General features: G+C 50.9%; 1 protein-coding gene across 11 annotated transcripts in view; it reads right to left on the bottom strand.

Moving 5' to 3' along the window:
* Nucleotides 1–18602, bottom strand: part of RIN2 (Ras and Rab interactor 2) — a 196999-nt gene that overhangs the window by 27297 nt on the left and 151100 nt on the right. For 10 of the 11 annotated variants that reach the window (XM_031434317.2, XM_031434316.2, XM_064475918.1 and 7 more), the window contains 4 exons: nt 12014–12206; nt 8763–8874; nt 5883–5955; nt 984–1075 (listed from right to left, as the gene is read on the bottom strand). In XM_031434317.2, the coding sequence (XP_031290177.1) occupies nt 984–1075; nt 5883–5955; nt 8763–8874; nt 12014–12206 (470 nt within the window). The remainder of the gene's footprint in view (nt 1–983; nt 1076–5882; nt 5956–8762; nt 8875–12013; nt 12207–18602) is intronic. The other variant, XM_064475920.1, reaches the window with a different exon arrangement.

Raw genomic sequence — 18602 nt, 5'->3', positions numbered from 1 at the left:
TCGGAATCCTGGTGCCTGCCCTTCAGAATCCTAGACTTCCACCCACATACTTGCTCTGGCGGCTGGTCTGTCTGAAGACTGAAGCCCTGAAATCTTCAGAGAATCCCCCCTTCCCATGGAGGAGGAAAACGTTTCTACGAAAGTCAAATCCACAGGTTTCCCAGGCAACAGGACCAGGAAGTGAAACCAGGGGGAATCGCACATCCTGAGCCCCTGCCCCCCACTGCCCGGCCGGCCCAGGGTGCTGTGTTTGGGGGCGGTGGAGGGAGGGGTGGCGAGGGGCCGGCTGGCCGCTGCGAGGACACTCAGAACCCCCGGCCCAGCACACCAGGGCCGGAACTGAACACAAGGGGAAGTCAGACAGATGTTACTCTGGACGCCTGCTGACAAATTCCTCAAAGCACAGACATGCCGCCAATGCCCTGCCTTCGTCTAAAATAAAACCCGTGCACGTGAGGCGCCAAGCTGCTTCCCCCGCATCAGGCACTGCGCTCCCCCTGCAAGACGCCACAGGAAGGCCCCACCCATGGCAGAAGTTCACCTTCCATTAGGACCTGGGTGTTTGGGGAGCTCAAACTCACCAACGGGAGATGCTGGGGGCAGTTCAGGGGCTCCTCAGGTAAACTCAGCACCTGCTTCTGGCTGCTGGTTCAACGACTGACTCAGAAAAAGACTCAGCAGGTGTGAGTCAGGGACCTCATGGAGTTTTGCCAAGGAGAGGAGGATTATTTGTGGGGGTGGGGTGGAGGGAAGTAATTAGATTGACTGATTGATTGATTGATTGATTTACTCACTTATTTTAATGGAGATACTGGGGACTGAACCCAGGACCTTGTCGTGCTGAGCACACGCTCTGTACCACTGAGCTGTACGTTCCCCGCCAAGGGTGACTTTTTGACGTCACACTGTATCGCCCACCAGCCTGACACCGGCTCCGCTCCACGCGTTCATTTCAGGAGAGCTGGGGCAGGGGCACCACTTACTTAGTCCCAGCTGAGCAAGCTCTTCAAGCTGGGCCTCCGTCTTGGCTGTGGCGATGGCGTAAGGCAACTTCAACGTGAACGGGAGAACGTCCCTGATTTTTCAAAAAAGAGAACACACGTAAATTACACGGCTTGTTTTCATTTCCATCCTAGAGGTGTTTTGGCTACAACTATTTAAAATCTCCCACGCAGACACCACATCATAACTAACTGGAACTTGTCACTACTGGTGATAGGACTGTGGGTCACCACTCCTGCCTGCATTGGCCATGCGGGACAGGCTGAGGGACAGCCACCGTGGCTTCAGTATCTGCAGCGAGGACCAAATCGCCTTCCAGGCAGCTAAACCCAACCTAGAGTTAATATTGGAGTTGCTGACTACGCTGGTGGGCCCAGCATACGTCTAAAACATCAGGGACTCATGTGCTTGATGCTCTCAACACTGGGCCGCGACTCCCTGGGCAGGGACGTGTAATCCTCACCCAAGATTTCCTAGGCCACTGCCTCACACACGGCAGGTCCTCAGTGAGCCGTCTGCCGGCTCGGGCCCGTGTCCTGTCCTGTGTGTGCTGGAGACAAGACTTCCCCTGAGTTTAAGGCAGCGCTTCTCTAACTGTGATGTGCACAGGACTCCCGAAGGCCTTGCTGTACCGCACCCCGACTCGGGAGGTCTGGGGGAGGCCGGAGAGCGGGCGTTTCTGCCAAGCCCCCAGGTGATGCCGCTGCCCCTGCCCCTGCCCCTGGACTGCGCTGCGAGAAGGTAGGCAGATCTAAGGGACTTCACGTGACAACCCTGCCCCTGAGCAGCAGGGCACCACGTGTAGAACGGGAAACACACCCACTGTGGCATCGCAGACCAGCTGGCCCAAGAGCAAGGAGCGGGGCTGGCCCCAGGCTCCTGCTGTGGCCAGGGCGCAGCGTCGCCGCCCGCAGAAGTATGGACCATGACCTCCCGCTTCCTCCAAAAGGGCAAAGGCAGGCTTAACATTTGCTCATCTTCACACAGGAGGGTTAAGATCATGCTCTCAGCACTGGAGAATTCCGCCCGGGGCTCAGCCCAGGGCCTTGCCTGATACAGACAGGGAGAATGTGTTTCAAATAAATGAATGAATGAACATTCAGTGACTGTGGTGACTTATCAGAAAAAGACTTATTTTTTCAGTGGTGGCATGGGTCTTAACAAGAAAGAATTCATTCATTCATTTGACAAATGTCTATGGTCACCTACGACGAGCCAGACGCTATTCCAGATGCTGGGAACAAAACAGACAGAAGTCCCCACCTGCATGGGGCTTCATTCCAGTAAGATGCCAGCAGACAACGAACAAGTGCGCAATTCACAGAACAGATGACGAGGGACGTGTGCTTTGGGTAAAAGTAAAGAGCAAAAGGGGACAAATGAAGAGGGTTCAAGAGTGAGAGCTGGCCAGGGAAGGCCCCACGAGCAGGTAGCATTTGGCTGAAGATCTAAAGGCAGCCAGAGAATCAGGGAAAGGGAGTGGCAGGTGCAAAGGCCCTGGGGCAGGAGAGGTTCTGTCGTGTATGAAGAACAGCAAGGAAGCCCCTCCTTGGCTGGGGTGGAGATAAGTGAGGGACAAAGCTTGGAGCTCCTGCCTGTGTTTTGTCGACACAAGATGCCCTGAACATTTCCATTGAAGAAAATAACTATATCAAACAAGCAGTTGTTTACAGGAAGATTAGGCAACATTCTAGGGCTGACTCAGATTAAATCTGGATGACTGGAGAATTTTGGAAGCCTTGAAGCTGTTGACAATGAATAACAAATTAGTCAGGTTGATGAAAAGAGCAAAACACAAGTAAAGGGGAACAGGGTCACGAGGGCTCACACAGACGCTTGGGGTTGGCAGCAGGAGACTCCTCTTTCCTGGGGTGTCAAGCCTGGGGTGGCACTCGTGGTGAGTGCCTCCTTCTACCTGTCCACTGGCATCTGTCCCGGAAGAAGCAGGCGGGGCCTCGGGGGACGGCTGCCTGACCCGGGAGAGGCAATGACCCACATTACCATCCTAAAGGAAGACGAATGAGAACCAGAACTTGGTAACGCCAAAGCATCACGCAAACATGTGTCTCTGGCTGTACCAACTTAATTAAAACCTCCTTACTTTAGATAATTTTGGGGAAAAGCCACATATAACAAAACCAACCTCGGTTGACCTGAAGGTTTTACCCTGCCCAGTGCAGGACCTCGGGCCCCAACATCACATGATCGGTTCTGGTTTTTCTTAATGATACAGGCGACAGGCAGCCACACCTGTCATTCACTAATGGGTGGTTTTAGCCTTTGATCTACTTGAAAATTAGACGTTGCGCGTGAGTCCTCTCCATGGTTCAGCATGGTGCCTCCCCACACACACACACACAAAAGGAGGCACCTCCTCTCACCTACACCCTGTTAAGCAAAGGGGCTTCAACTCTCGACTTGCATAACAGACAAAATAAAGCCACCTTTGGTATACACCTTTCACTCAAGAGCTGGCTGCAGTACGTGCATAATCTGGGTTTATTTTTTTAACTTCGCTCTCTCTCTCGTATTTCCAGAGGCTTATTATTAAGCCTCTACTGTTGCACTGCGCTTTACCTCCCAGGGCTCGGCACGTGCCCCTGCGAGGAGGCTTTGATGCCCCCATTTCACAGATGAAGAGCAGAGGAGGACAGAGGTTGGGAGGTCCCTGCACCCACTCACAGCTAGTACAAGATGAAGTGGGGACGGGGACCCAGGTGTGTGGGACCCCATGGTCTGCGGAGCTGTGCTGGATATGGGGGATAAAATGGGCTTGGACTTCAAAGCAGGCCTGGGTTCAAATCCAGTATCTGGTGTTTATTGAATGATTATGAGCAAATCTCTGTCTCTCCGAGCCACAGTGTCTTCCCGATCCTCACTTCAGGGCTGCTGTGAAGATCAGAAATAATGTATGTACGGTGCACAGATACAGAAAGCCCGTGAATTTGTAATTATACTTAATAATTAGCAATTGTAATTAGTAATCCCGCCCCTTTCTGTTCCAAGGGTGGTTTTAGAACCAGCAGGTTCCGCCTCACCACCTGGGAGCCTGTTGAAAATGCAGAGTCTCAGGTGCTGCCTGGCTGGACCTGCTGAATCCGAACCCGCGTTCCAGCAGGGTTCCAGGCGGCGCGCAGCGGGACGCTGCCCGCGCCGGGCCCGCAGATGCCCGCCGGGCCCCGGGGGCCGAGGTCTGCGTCTCCCTTCTCAATCACACTTCCAACGTGGCAGATCACACGCTTAATGAACCCACGAATTCTCTAGTCTGGAGCAGTGCGCACACACCCACCGTGTGAGTGCCAGGGCTGCAAGCTAATCCCTTCTGCCGCTTGAGCATCTTCACAGATAAGTGACCAAGTAGAACATTTCAAACATACATTGGTGAGACTGGGTCAAATCAGCTACTGGTCAGATAAATGAGGAACACTGTGTGAAAGGGAAAACAAAAACATCAAGAACTTTTGCAGCTGGGGAAAAAAAAAGGAAAAGCTTTGGGATGCTCCCGTAAGCACCTGACAGCGGCTTCGTGCTCTGTCGGTGACCCAGGCTTCTCCGTACTTTACCCCCTGTCATCAGGCAGCCCTGGGCAGCCGTCTCCCGGGTTATGGTGACCACGGACAGCGGGGAGAGATGGAGATGGCGCCTTTCATGAGCTGCTGTCAAATCCTGCTCTACGAGTGTGACGAGCTTTCACCATGGCACACCCACCGAGAAGCAAACTGTGAAGTGTGAACCTTGGCCAACTCACCTTCAGCTGGCATGCTAGTGTTGAAAGTCACTCATGCCAGACCAGGTGTCCATCCCTGGGGATGGCGGGGGACTTCTGCACTGGCATCCCCTCTTTGGACAGATTTCCTCACACAGGCTCCCGCCCACACCCTGGCAGCCACGTGTGTCTCCTGGTCCATTTGAGGTGCAGCCCCTTTCTTCCTGGGGGGGCCCCCTCTGAAGTGCCTCCCCCGCTCAGGCCACTGACTCTGACTGTGTGGCTTCAGCTGGCCTGGCCTGGTGACCTCCAGGAGTGAACAGCTCAGCGCCCCCCTCCCTCAAGGGTCTAATCCAACAGGTGCAACCAACACCCAACTCAGTCTGAGAAAGAACCCAACCCTTAAATTAAAATGAAACACACCAATCCCACATAAGCTCGGCAGCCTGAGCATGCCATGGGGGTGAGAGGGGTCTCTGCAAACAACCCGAGCAGCACACGCCCGTCTCTGCTCTGTCGGCTGCAACCGACGCCAAAAGGCAACCGATGCCCACCGACCCTGGCTACCCAAGAACAGGCCGTGTCCGCCTCTGCAGACAGTGAGTTTCAATCCTCATTCACGGAAAGAATCCCTGATTTCAAAAACTGTGATGGTGAACAAGAAAAGAAAGAAAGAAGAAAGCCGTCCCCACTTGTTAACCTTCCCGACACTTGTTAACATGAGGGCTGGGGGCTTTATTTCCCGTAGACGGAAACAGTGCTTTATTTACAGAAAGGACGGGGGCACCCCGTGGGCCTCGGGGAGTCTGATGCGGGATTTCTGGGCTGGCTCAAGGAACCCTCTTGTCTAGAATGAACTGCACCCACTGGGGAGTTTTCAGAAACATGATCAGGGACCTTTAAACGTTACAGGTCTGCATGGTCGGCCCCTTTCTGCGTGTACGCGCGTGTGTGTGATTTACATCTGGAGGGGCGGGGAGTGGGTATTTTGATCTTAAGCCTGGCACAGGGGACCTGGTGACCCTTTCACTTAAGGGGCCAATCCTTCCAGGGACATCCCACAGGTGGCCAGCCTCCCGGTGCCCTCTGCCCGGCTCAGATCAAGAAAACTTGGGGCCCCTCATATCACACACACCAAGCAGGTGCTTGCAGTCACGAGATGAAGCGGCCTTACCTGCTGATGCAGTAGAAAGCAATGAGCCGGAATAAATCTGCAAAACTGATTCCCGAGCCTTCCAGGGAAAAGGCTGGAAAAGAGAGATGCCGGAAACCAGCTGAGTGTCCCTGAGCAAGGAAAGACCGAGCGACGCTGCCTGCTGCGGGGCCGTCTCGGCACCCTCCAAACCACGCCCGCAGCTGATCAGGACCAGCTGTGCAGAGGACGCACGCTGGCCAGAGACAGGCCGGCGAAGGCTCCCTGACTCACTGGAGCACATGCACCAGGGCTTGGTAAATAGACCAGCACAGACGCACATTGCACAACGGTCTCTTTTTAAAGTTCAAGATGCAAAGCTGGGCAGGGCCAAGGGGCCAGACTGGCTGGAGTGAGAGACCATCAGCACATGGCAGGGCTTGGGGGACACCGAGTCCCCGGCGGCCCTCGACCCTCCTGGGTCACAGTTCTCTCTGCCCAAGCAGGCCACCTCCAGTAAAGACAAGAGGCAGAAGGAACGCAAAGCTGAGAGGATAACACAAGGTTCCCATAAATCAGCTTTGGGTTAAACTCAGTATGAAAGATGTAAATTGAATTTACATGAATTTTAGTGTGAGGGTGGGGAATAGCTCAGTGGTAGAACTAGTTTGCCAGAACAGCTCAGTACTTAGCATGCACGAGGTCCTGGGCTCAATACCCAGTTCCTCCATTAAAAAAAAGTGAAAAAAAATTCATTTCACTTACTTAGATCCCCCTCCCCACCAAGTGTGCAAGCTTCCAACAAAGAAAAGATGTTCTGGCAAGAAGGTGTGCCATTTTGTACGTCTTCCAGATGGTGGAACGGTGAGTGGCTTGACTTCAAGTCTCCATGTATTTGTCACCCACTCCTCACGCCTTCTTGGCTGAAATGCCACCCGTGCGGTTGTTTTTCCAAAACCATTCCAAGCAGCCCCAGCTGTGTGAAGACTGCCTTGTCCCCTCAATCAGATGACTTTCTTTCCCTTCTGTAGCCTCAGTTATTTCACTCATGTTGTATTATTTTGCTTACTATTTTTGGAGCACCCCCAGACACACACGACACACATGACTGACAGGCAGAAACACACAATCATGCGCACCACAATTTAGTGAGTTAAAGGTAGGGGTAGGTTAACGTCTCTGAGCCTCGATTTTCTCATCCGTAAAATGGACAATAACTGTACTTCCCTCGTCTCCCAGAGTGGCAGTAGTGGGAACTGAAATTTTTTTTTTTAATGGAGTAACTTATGTGAAAGCAGTCTACACAAATAGGAGGTGGCTTTTATTACGAAACACATCGTCCAGATGTTATGATGAAATATCCATTTTTTTCTAAGGCCAGCCTTTCCTCGTCTCAGTCCACTGCAGTTCACAGGGGAGGCAGGCCCTGGCCAGCAGGGCGTCATCACGAGGCCTGAGGCAGCGAGTCACAGCAGCTTCCTGCTTTGCTCGCACGGGCTCTTGCAGCCAACTTAAGCCACCTGGAGAGGAGCCGGGACGGGATTAGAGGTCTCAGCAAAACGGGGAGGAAAAATCTTCAGCCAGGAGAGACCTCAGGTGAACACCGAGAAAACGTGAAGTACACACAGTAGCTGCACCTATTGTGGGAGGGCAGGGGCTTCCAGGCTGAGCTGACTTCGGATGTTAGACAAGCTTTAAAAACCACTTCGATACATCACACTTCTTGGCTAGCACATTTCCAAGGCCAACTCAGAATTGCCTTTTCCCATTTAATATTTAATTCACCGTCTTAAAGAGGGTGGGTTTGAAATCTGCCTTCTGATTCCCTCCTAATGTAAACAAACTGGCGAGCCATTAGCAGGCTTCTCTGGCTGCGCAGACGTCTTTGCCTGCGGGAGTTTTTCCCGGATGCCAGTGACCTTGTGAGAAGCCTGGAGGAAAAACATCAGGGGACCTGGGTCTGCAGCTGACCTGAGGCTGGTCACAGCGGCCAGAATGTCTCCTCCAGGCCCCGTTAGGGGCCACTTGGCTCGGCATGACCACAGACTCCGGGCTGAGCGGAAGCCCATACCTGCCCTGAGATTGACCTCAGTGCCTTCAGCTCCCTCAGTGGCAGGGACTGAGGTCTGCTCAGGATGAAGCCAAGAAGCAAGTGAGAATCTGGGGTCCACCGTCCTACGGAGACAGTCGACCAGCATCCAAACTCGCCTTCACACCTCAGCATGCTAGCCTGTGGCTTCAATGAAACCTTCCCCTTGGGAGTCTAAATCCATCTTCTGATCGTTGCCGGGAGGCTGGCGGTACATCAGGACTGTGTGTTCCCTTTTTCATTTAAAACTTGGCCTCCGAAGACTTCACATTTCCAGTGACCATGGATCAGCAGAAAGAAAACCAGCACTCCTGAGCACTAGCCTCCCCTCCCAAACTTCAGCCAGTCAGTTTTTCCAACGGGCTAGCTTCTGCCTATGATTGGCTGCCTTTTGCAGGACACTGAACAGGGACGGCCTAGAGGGGACATGTCGGCTTTAGAGGGAGGTCCCATCAAAAGGCTCAGTTGTGTAGTCTGCCCTGCAGCTGAGAAACCAGCAAACCTGGGAACCACGCCCTGCCTGAGAAGGGGGCGAGGAAGCCAGCCTCTTTTAGGCCCCTGCCATGTGCCAGGCAGTAGACTGCAAACTGTGCACACCGTTGTTTAACTGAACTGTTAACAGCTCTCTGAGGTCACTATCACCCCATCATACAGATCAGAAAACCGAGGCTCCTAGGGTAGGTTACCTGCCCAGTCATCCAGTGAACAAGTAACAGCGCTGGGACTCAGACCCGTGTCTGTCCACCTCAGAGTATAGGCTCTCGGGTCCCCTTCCACTTGCTCGAAGCCCCGAGGCCTTCACGTTGCCAGGATCTGACCCAATGACCACTTACTGTATGTGCTTTCCCTTATGGTGAACTCCTTGAGCGGGGCTCCAAATTCACAGGGCAGGCGAAGGGAGAGGACTTTCTTCTGCATTTTCGTGGATTTACGAACCAGGAAGATCTAGTGGAAGAAAAAGAAATTCCAGCTGAGGAATGATCTAGAAAGCTGGGATCTGGGCATCTGATTCCCTGCACACCCAGCACCCACGAGGGGCATGGAGACGGGCGATGGGCAAGCAGGCCATGGTCTCTTTGGTAACCGACCTCAGCAGAGCCCTACCTGCCCTTTGACAGAATCTTCCCATGAGGCTACGGAGCGCCTCAGTCCGCAGGAGCATGCGCAGTTCGGTGGTGGTTCTACAGCTCATGCCATGTATTTGCTAGCCTGGGTCTGATGGGCATCCTGGTGGATGAAGCTGAATTCTAGACCCAGGGACCATGGTTAAGCCATCAGCGGTGAATTGGAAGTGTATTAGCTAATCTGGCTCACAGGTGTATTTAAGACAGACATCTGAATTTGTTACTAACAGTGAAAAAGCAGTTCTTTTGTGCTACACATTAAAATCTGAAGGTCTAGCTGCTCCTAGAAAACGAGATGATAAGGCAAGGCCAGGCATGGCAGAGTCCACCGGAGCTGGAAAGTGGCAGCTTCACCTGCGTGGTGGGGAGCTGTGCTCTGGGGCTCACCACAGCCAACAGTGAGGCTGGTGGTCCACCACCCCGACTCGCCTCACTTTCTGACAGCTCCCTCCAGTTCCAAATAATGTCTTTAAAAGCAGGTTTAAAGCAGCCCAACTCCTGGTGCCGATCTCAGGAGACCAGCTTAGCCTCTGACACTGCAGAGGTGAGCATGCTGCATACCGCTGTGCAGGTTGTACACTGCACAACTCCAGGGGGTGACATCTGCCTAGACTACAAATTGAATGGAACTCCCTGGAGTTCATTTGCAGTGTGGCAGCCTGGCTGTGTCCTGGGTCCCTTTCGTGGTACGTGATTCTTCCCTAAGGATTCCATCCTGTCCCGTTTCTCTAACTACTTCTCTTGCCTCTGCATTTGGACACCTGTCTCCACTCTCCTACTTTTCTATAGCCTTTTAGTTTTTTTCGCACCTCATCTTCACTTCTTTCTGTATGTCCAGTCAATAGCTCCTAAGATACTTTCCTGGGGACCAGGGGTAACAGGAATTGGGTGTCCAGTAAGGAGACAGGAAGCTCTCTTTTTTTCCCCCAGCATCCATGGGGAGGAAACCATAGAATTTGCCAGCTCAGTGGCTCTGGGTCACCCTAAGGCTGAAGCAGGTGTCTCCTAAATGCTGTCCTGATGAGTAAAAGCCCCAGGGCACTGCTGGGAGGCAGCTGTCAGTTGGTGGAAAGAAGTATGGCCCCCTTATGCAAGCGGGATCTCCTTGAGTCCTGGGGGGTCTCAGTCCAGGGAGAGTCCAGCCTCAGGACCTCACCTCCTGAATGTCGGAACCTTAGCTCAGCAGTCAATGGAGCAGGGCCTACAGACCAAACCCACCCTGCTGTCTGCTTTCGCAAACAAAGTCCCACTGACACCCAGCCTTGCTTTCTCGTTGACATGTTGTCCCTGGCTGTGTCTGCCCTACGACAGCAGAGTTGAGTGGCTATGACAGAGACGGTCTGGGCCCCAAAGCCAAAAGTACTGACACGCTGACTCTTTACAGACACAGTTTGCTGACCCCTGTCTTGGGCTGTAGATTAATCAGGGTTGGTGGCACCCCAAGGACCAAGGCCACCAGGGCTGGTCTTTCAAATCTCTCTCCTTCACACAGCTGCCCTGCCTCCTCCTCAGCGTCCCGGCTTCCCCTGGTGAACCGTGGCCTCTCCTGCGCTCACCCCACCCTCAGCCTGTCCCAGCTCGTCAGGCCGGTCCTGCCCAGGGATCAGGCAGGTGGAGAACCTCCTGCCTGACTTGCTCCCCATCAGGTCTCGGCGGGAATGGACGCGCCCGACTCCAGGGGCAGAGGGGGATGGGGAGGGGGGCTGTTGCCTAGCAACACGGCAACCTCCCGTCAGACTTTTCTGCAGAAATACAGGAGCAGACAGCTCACCCTGCAAAAAGGGGGGCCTCCCAAAAGGGGGTCCTGATCATACAGACCAAAACCAGAGGCAACGACCTGGCGTGCTGGCCAAGGATCTCTCCTCAAAGGTGATCCAACACTGTGCCTGTCTCCCTGAGCGTGTTCCGACAGAGGTCTCAGCCCTGTCTGTTTCTGGCAGGTGAGAAACAAAGGCTCACTCAGAAGTCAAAAAGTGATCGCCGGCAAGCTCTGGGTGGTGGGAAACTCAGAGGTTACTTTGTGCCCGGTTGTGACTGAAGGAGTTTTCTCCTCGCCTCTCCACCTATTTCTTAGTTTCCATCCTCGTGGGTTGTTTCAAGTCTTGTTTTATCTGTGATTTGTTGTGTTCGTCCCTTTTTTAGGAGTAGACAGCACAAACAAGCACTGTCCAGTAGAACTTTATGCGGTGGAGATGTTCCGTAGCCTGCACCAGCCAGTATGGTAGCCACTAGCACCCTGTGGCTAGCGAGCGCTCAAAATGTGGCTGGTGCAACTGAGGAGCCAAATTTTTTATTGTTTTATTTTATGAATGTAATTTAAATAGCCACAGAAGGCAAGGGGCTACCACGCTGGATGGCACAGGACATACCTGCCAATCTCTGAATGACATTTTTTTGAGACACTTCAATTGCGTCATGGAGTGGGCTTGATTGAGATGAGACTGGTCTTGGGTGGGCAGGAGCTAAAGAGACCAGAATGGACTGTGATCTGTGTGGAAAGCCACTTAGAAAACCCAAGGAAAGGGGGGTAACACGGCAGCCAGAAGAGACAACACTATGGACTGGGTCCCCAGGTGGACGGCTGGGCGCTGGCAGGGTTCCCAGGCTCACCGTGAAAGGAAGACGGCTGGGGGCAACGCGGACCCTACAGCCAGGCCCATCCCCAGCATCGGATCTCAAGAAGTCGGGCCCGAGGCCCCTGGCCAGTGGCCCCACCTGGTCACCCAGATGCCCTGTCATCCCGCAGCTGCCACTGATGAAGGCAGAAAGACAGCTCACAGAGGACTCTGTTCCTGGGACCCGCCTCCATAGTTTCCAGAACTTCCCAACATTGTACCCAGTACACACCAGGAACCGGGCTTCCTACAGGCCGGGAAGAACTTTCTGGAACGCCAAGTCTTTCTCTTTAAGGAAGCGGCGGCCCTGCCCGCCTCGAGCTGTTCTCTCCTTCTGCGTCTTACCCCCGGAGGCTGCGGCCGTAGGACTTGCGCGGCTTCCTCCTCGCTGAGGCTCAGCTGCAGCCAGACGGGGTGGGTGTGCAGGAGCCGGTCCAGGACGCTGAGCCTGTTGGAGAGGCTGTCATAGCCGGAGTCGCGGGGACAGGGCTTCATGTCCTTCTCCTCAGAGCGGCCACTGTCCTGGTGTCTTACCATGCTGGGAGAAAGGATGCGCAGGGTCAGCTGGATGCCGCACAACCTCCCGAACGAGGACAGCATCCCGCAGTCTCACAGGCCGGGCCCGCCCCAGCACAGGCCCCGTCCTGTCACCACCACCTTCTCCGTCCTCCCCGCCAGACGGAAAGCTTCCTGAGGGCAGGTACCACCTTACCCCGCAGGGCTCAGCCACCATCGACGCAGCCAACCTTCCACTTCTGCCAAGCTGTCAGAGGGGTTAAACACCCCACGTGCTGTGTGGTCGCTCGCCTGCCATCTAACATTCCTTACTCTGAGCCCTACACGCTCAGTTCCACACGGTAACCACGAGGTCCTGAAGCTCAGGAACGTGAACTCAGTGAGCTCGACTTTGAGAATAAATAGAAACGTCGTGTATTTTAAAACATAAGATTCATTTTATGGACGTGGGGAGAAAACAAATATCAAGATGGATTGTAGTTTTTAATTTTGTAAATAGATTTCTGGACCAACATCAAATCCAGATTAATGCAACCGTATGATTCAAGCCACTTCTGTTTAATCATTTCACTGCCCTAGCGTCATCACCGGTTAACCAGTATATTAATTCCTAGTTCTGAAGCTTGTTTTTCGATTATCCAGCCTTGTAATTAAATAATTTTGAATGAAAAAAATATGAAATGAAGTGTGATACACTGTACATAATTTAATATATATTTTTAGGACTTAATTATTTTAAAAAATGGAATGCAATGGTACTTAACTTTTACCAAAGAAAGAAAAATGTTATTTCTATTGCCTGGAGAAAATAAATATTCTCATTTTTGCAGAAATAAACAAAAAATCAAAAGACGAGCATTCACACTCACACTTAGGCACACAAATTTGTCCCCAAATGAACTGGATTTCATTTCTTCCCACACATCTCAGCACTTTCATTTTCATTACTAATATTATTTATAATAAACCCCACAGCTGAATGGTGGTGCACTGTTCATAAAATCATAGTAACATTATTCATAATTGCTGTAAAGTGGAAACAGCCCAGATCTCCAACAACGAACGAACAGATAAATAAAATGTGGTCTATCCGCACAACGGAATTGTATTCAGCCATAATATTCACTCGTTCTTGTGATGAATGAGGCACTGCTCCATGCTTCGAAACAGGTGAGCCCTGAAGACCTCACACGAAGTGAGAGCAGCCGGACATGATGCTGTATGATTCCACGTACATGAAACATCCAGGTTAGACAGAAACACAGAGGGGGAAAGATCAGGTTGCCTGGGGCTGGGACTGGGGGGGGGGTGGGATACGCAGCGAATGCTGAGGGCATGGAGTTTCCTTCAAGGTAACAAAAATGTTCCGGAACGCGGTGAGCTGACGGCGGTACAGCTTTGTGAAATCCTGACAACCACTGAACTGTAGAACACGTGAATGAAATCTCAAGACTTCTGTCATCTCCTTTGGTGCCCAACACTAACCTTGTCATTAAGTATTTAATCCTCATTTTATGAACGAGGAAACTGAGGCCCAAGAAGCTACTGAGATGTCCAGACAAACAGTCACGAAATGGCAGAGCTGGAAATTCAAGAGGTCTGGTGTTCATCCAACTTTTCAGGCAACAGGTCAGAGCATGAACTCAGGACGGCTTGTATCTATGTGGCATCTACCGTTGGCCAGACCTTTGTGAATGAATATTCTCTCATCTTTCCCTCACTCTAGCTCTGAAAGGTGGGGTGCCAGGATCCTAGTTAAAAAAAAAAAAAAAAAGGCACCGGGGAGCTCAGGCTGCTTGAATAATCTGCCCAAGGACATGCCTTTGTCGAAAGACGGTGTTACCCCCAGCCAAGGGTGCTTAAGCTCTGGGGCGTCCTTCCCTCAGCCACGCTCCGAGCTCCCACTGTCCCTGGCTCTCAGTGGGCTGCCATCAACATGGTCCTGGAACAGCCAGTGGGACCACCAGGCCTGACCATTCACATCCAAAGGGTCGAGTTCAGGCTGGGGTTCCCACCATCTTCCAGCATCTAAACCCCAAGAGACCCAAATGGGTGGCCTGGATGAAGCCTTCAACAAGGAGGGAGACAACGGATGGACCGGAACGTAAGGCAGAGGGGAAGGGAGGTGTGCCGCCCCACGTGGACCACTCCACTGCTAAGAGGAAGCCCACCGAAGACGGCACCTTGTGGGGTGCAGACTCAGCAGTGACACCGGCGACAATGGCACGCGGTCGGCCAGAGACCCCTTCCTGCCGTCTCCCCACGCCCTCCCGAGGGCTTTCTACGGATCTAAAGAATCTGCTGCTCCCATCCCAAGTGTACATTGTCTGCTCTCAAAGACGTGAGTGTTCTTCATGACCTCTGCTACGAGTTTCCAGATGGGACAATCTGAGCCAAGAAAGGGCAGCTCCTCATTCTGTAACGCCATTCCAGGGCCTCCAGGGGTGCTGAAGTGAATCTCTGCAGCTCTAAGAACAAACTCTTCAAAACGAAGCCGGTGTTAAAATTCCTTTCCCATAAGGTAAACCGGGCAAGTTTAGAGCAGTGCCTCTCAACCCTGGCTGCCCGTGAAAATCGCCTGGGGGAAGCTTAGAATTTTTTGCATGGCTAGACTGCACCCCAGATTAAATAAATAAGACACTCTGGGGTAGAATGCGGAAATCAGAATGTTTTAGAGTTTCCAGGGCCACCCCAGTGGGCAGCGAAGTTTACAACCATCGCTCTGAATCAGCACATGAGCCTGGGTGAGGCATCTTCTGGGGTCTGTGAAGCCGCAGTTCCAGGTTTCAGCCCCAAACATTCTGATTCTGTAGGTCTGGGCTGGGCCTAGGACCCTGCATTTCTTTTTTTAAAAAGATTTTAATTGAGGTGTAATTGATTTACAATGTTACTTTCAGGTGTACAACAAAGCAATTCAGTTCTATACGTGTGCATACATTTATTTATTTTTCAGATTCTTTTCCATTATAGCTTATTACAAGAAATTGAATCTACTTCCCTGTGCTGTACAGCAGGTCCTTGTTGTTTATCAATTTTGTACATAGTAGTGTGTATCTGTTAATCCCAAACCTCTAATTTATCCCTCCCCCTTTCCCTTTGGCAACCAGTTTTCTGTGTCCAGGAGTCTATTCTGGTTTGTAAATGAAGTTTGTATCTGTTTTAAGATTCCACATATAATTGATATCATGTAATACCTATCGTTTTCTGTCTGACTTACTTCACTTAATAATCTCTAAGCCCATCCATGTTGCTGCAAAAGGCATTATTTCACTCTTTTTAATGGCTGAATAATATTCCATTGTGTATACACCAATTCTTTATCCTGTCATGTGTCAATGGACATTTAGGTTCCTTCCATGTCTTGGCTGTTGTAAATAGTGCTGCTGTGAACACTGAGGTGCACATGTCTTTTTGAATTAGAGTTCTCTCCAGATATACGCCCAGGAGTGGGATTGCTGGACCATAGGGTAACTCTACTTTCAGTTTTTTAAGGAACCTACATACTGTCCTCCACAGTGGCTGCACCAATTTACATTTCCACCAATAGTGCAGGAGGGTTCCCCTTTCTCCACACCCTCTCCAGCATTTATTATTTGTGGACATTTTAATGATGGCCGTTCTGACCGGTGTGAGGTGATAGCTCATTGTAGTTTTGCATTTCTCTGATAATTAGCGATACTGAGCAACTTTTCATGTGCCTGTTGGCAGTCTGGATGTCTTCTTTAGCGAGATGTAGGACTCTGCATTTCTAATGAGCTCTGAGAACTTGGGGAACACGTGTCTCAGATGTAAGAGCAAAATGTGCACCTGAACTCAGACCCACTTAAGTGGGGTATTTGGGGGAGGGAAGGAGGACAAGGAACATGCCATCGAATGAGTTCTGGGAACACAAATAAAGACACATTTCAGCCCCGCCATCTCAGATTGGCGATATTTAGCCAAGACCAATTTCTACCACCTCCAACACAGCAGTCCTGACACTCTGTGCTCACAGTACATAGGTGACACTTCTTCCTTCCTCAGAAGGGCTCATCCTGTGATGCCTCAATTGTTAAGAAGCTAAAAAGGAGGGGGGCAGTGTATAGTATAGTCTGGGTTCAATCCCCAGTACCTCCATAAAATAAAATAAAGAAAGAAATAAACCTAATTGCCTCCCCCTTGCCAAAAAAAAAAAAAAGAAGAGAAGAAGAAGCTAAAAAGCGATTGTTCTGACAAATGACCTCACCTTGAAAAGCCAGGACCCGGACAGAAAGGCGATGAATAAGATTCATGGGGCGTCATAATGAAGTAACCATAAATTAAACTTTGTCTTTGCAAATGACTAAGCCCGCGCCTTTAAGCAGCCAGGCACCTGAGGTTTACAGCATGTTATTACAGGACAAATTGGCTTTTACTGGGGACAAGCCTCAGGAAAGAACCAATGAGGGAGATACTAAAACCACAGCGATGCTGGTGGTGTCCTGCCTGTGAGGTCCCCTTTCCCAAGCAGGCACCCCTGCCCCTGCTACCCGGGTTGCTGCCAGAAGCTCACAGCTGCCCCCTTCTCTGGACAACCGGGAAGTGGTGCCCTCCTCTGGGGGCAGATGCGCCGCTGAAGACATGCACACACTGGCCGTAGGAGAGGCCTTCTTGCCTGGCGGTGGGACAACTGTGGGATGCCAGTCACACTTCACAGCTCCCGGCGGGGTCGGGGGGAGGTGACACTCAGCTGACGCCACGTCTTTGCCTGGTTTCCTCCCCTTCCCATCCTATACCCCTCACTCCTTTCCGGGCTGCTTCTGGCCCTCTCTTAATTAAACCCCCAAACAAGAACCCCTGTCTCAAATACCACATGATGTCACTTCTATGTGGAACCTCAAGAAATGATACAAATTTTATTTACAAACCAAAAATAGACTCACAGACACAGAAAACAAACTATGGCTACCAAAGAGGAAAGGGCAGGGGAGGGATAAATTCAGAGTTTGGGATTAACAGGTACACATTATTATATATAAAATATATAATATATATAGATAAACAACAAGGTCCCACCATACAGCACAGGAAACTAGATTCAATTTCCTGTAACAAGATATAATGGAAAAGAATCTGAAAAGATAAAAAAAGTATGTATATGTATAATGAATAATGAAACTAACATTGTAAATCAACTACACTTTGATAAAAAAAAATAAATAAAAAAAGAATCCCTGTCTCAGGGGAATTCAACCCAAGAAAGAAGCTGATGAAACGAATACACACATCACCTGTAAGACAGACGTCAGCACGCAGACTTGAGGGAGGGCAGGGGAGGAGTGGCTCACGACAGACAGAGCCCTGAGGCGACACGCCGGGGACTCCGATCGCGCGGCCCCGCTGGGAGGGCTGGCACCGGAGGCCTGGCCAGCTCGCTTTCCGAGCTTCGTCCTTCTAACCTGAAGGTGGGAAACCACACCTCCCCCGTCATGAAGAGCCGATGCGAGCGAGACTCGTGGATGGATGCTGACACCAGCAGGCGAAAAGACTGCTGGGAAACAGAACGTTCGCAATCTGAAAATATCACCCCGCAGATTCCTCATCAGGAAGCGGAGAGGGAGGAGGAACCTGGCAGACGTCACCTTCACCAGGCGATCGGGTCACCATCTCCAAAAATGAGGACCCCCTGACATGGCGCCTCTGATTGATGCTCTGAGAAAGTCAATCACGTCACCTAGTCTTCCTGCCCCCACGTGTGTTTAACCTGAGTCCACACGGGAGGAAAAAGACAGATCCGATTTCAGGGACTTCTGCAGAACCACTGGCCTGAATGCTTCAAAAATGTCAGTGTCATACAAGATGAAAAGAGACCGTGGGTTATTACAGACAGAAGGAGACTAACGGACGTGACAGGTATACAGAGGACGTGGAACTGATCACATACGGCATCAGAATACAAAGCAGCTACAAAGATCCACTGGTAATATCTGAACAAGGGTGTGTATTAGATAAACTGCACTGGTGTCTAATCCCCTGACTGTGATGATATTATTATGGTTCTGCAGGAAAATGTGATTGTCCTTAAGAGATGCTCACTGAAAAATACAGGGGCAACGTGTGAAAATGTTGGAAATTAAGTATCAAATGGTCAGCCCCTCACCCCCCCCCTAAAAAGGGGGCGGGGAATAGAGATAAGGAAATTTTCAACAGTTGGTGAATTTGGATGAATGGTATTTTTTTTTTTTTTGCAACTTTCTGTAATGTTTGAAATTTCTCAAAATAATAGGATGGGGAAAATGAGATGTGAAAATATCTGCCATCTCACCATTTTTTTTTCTTCTTCTTCCTTTTTCTTTTTGAAAAATTTTTCAAAATTGTAGAATAGATAAACAAGATTATACTGTATAGCACAGGGAAATATACACAAGATCTTATGGTAGCTCACAGAGAAAAAAATGTG

The sequence above is a fragment of the Camelus dromedarius genome, chromosome 18 (genome assembly GCF_036321535.1).
Source record: "Camelus dromedarius isolate mCamDro1 chromosome 18, mCamDro1.pat, whole genome shotgun sequence".
Lineage (NCBI taxonomy): Eukaryota > Metazoa > Chordata > Mammalia > Artiodactyla > Camelidae > Camelus > Camelus dromedarius.
Note: the sequence above shows the minus strand (reverse complement) of the source record. Positions and strands in the feature narration are given on the sequence as shown.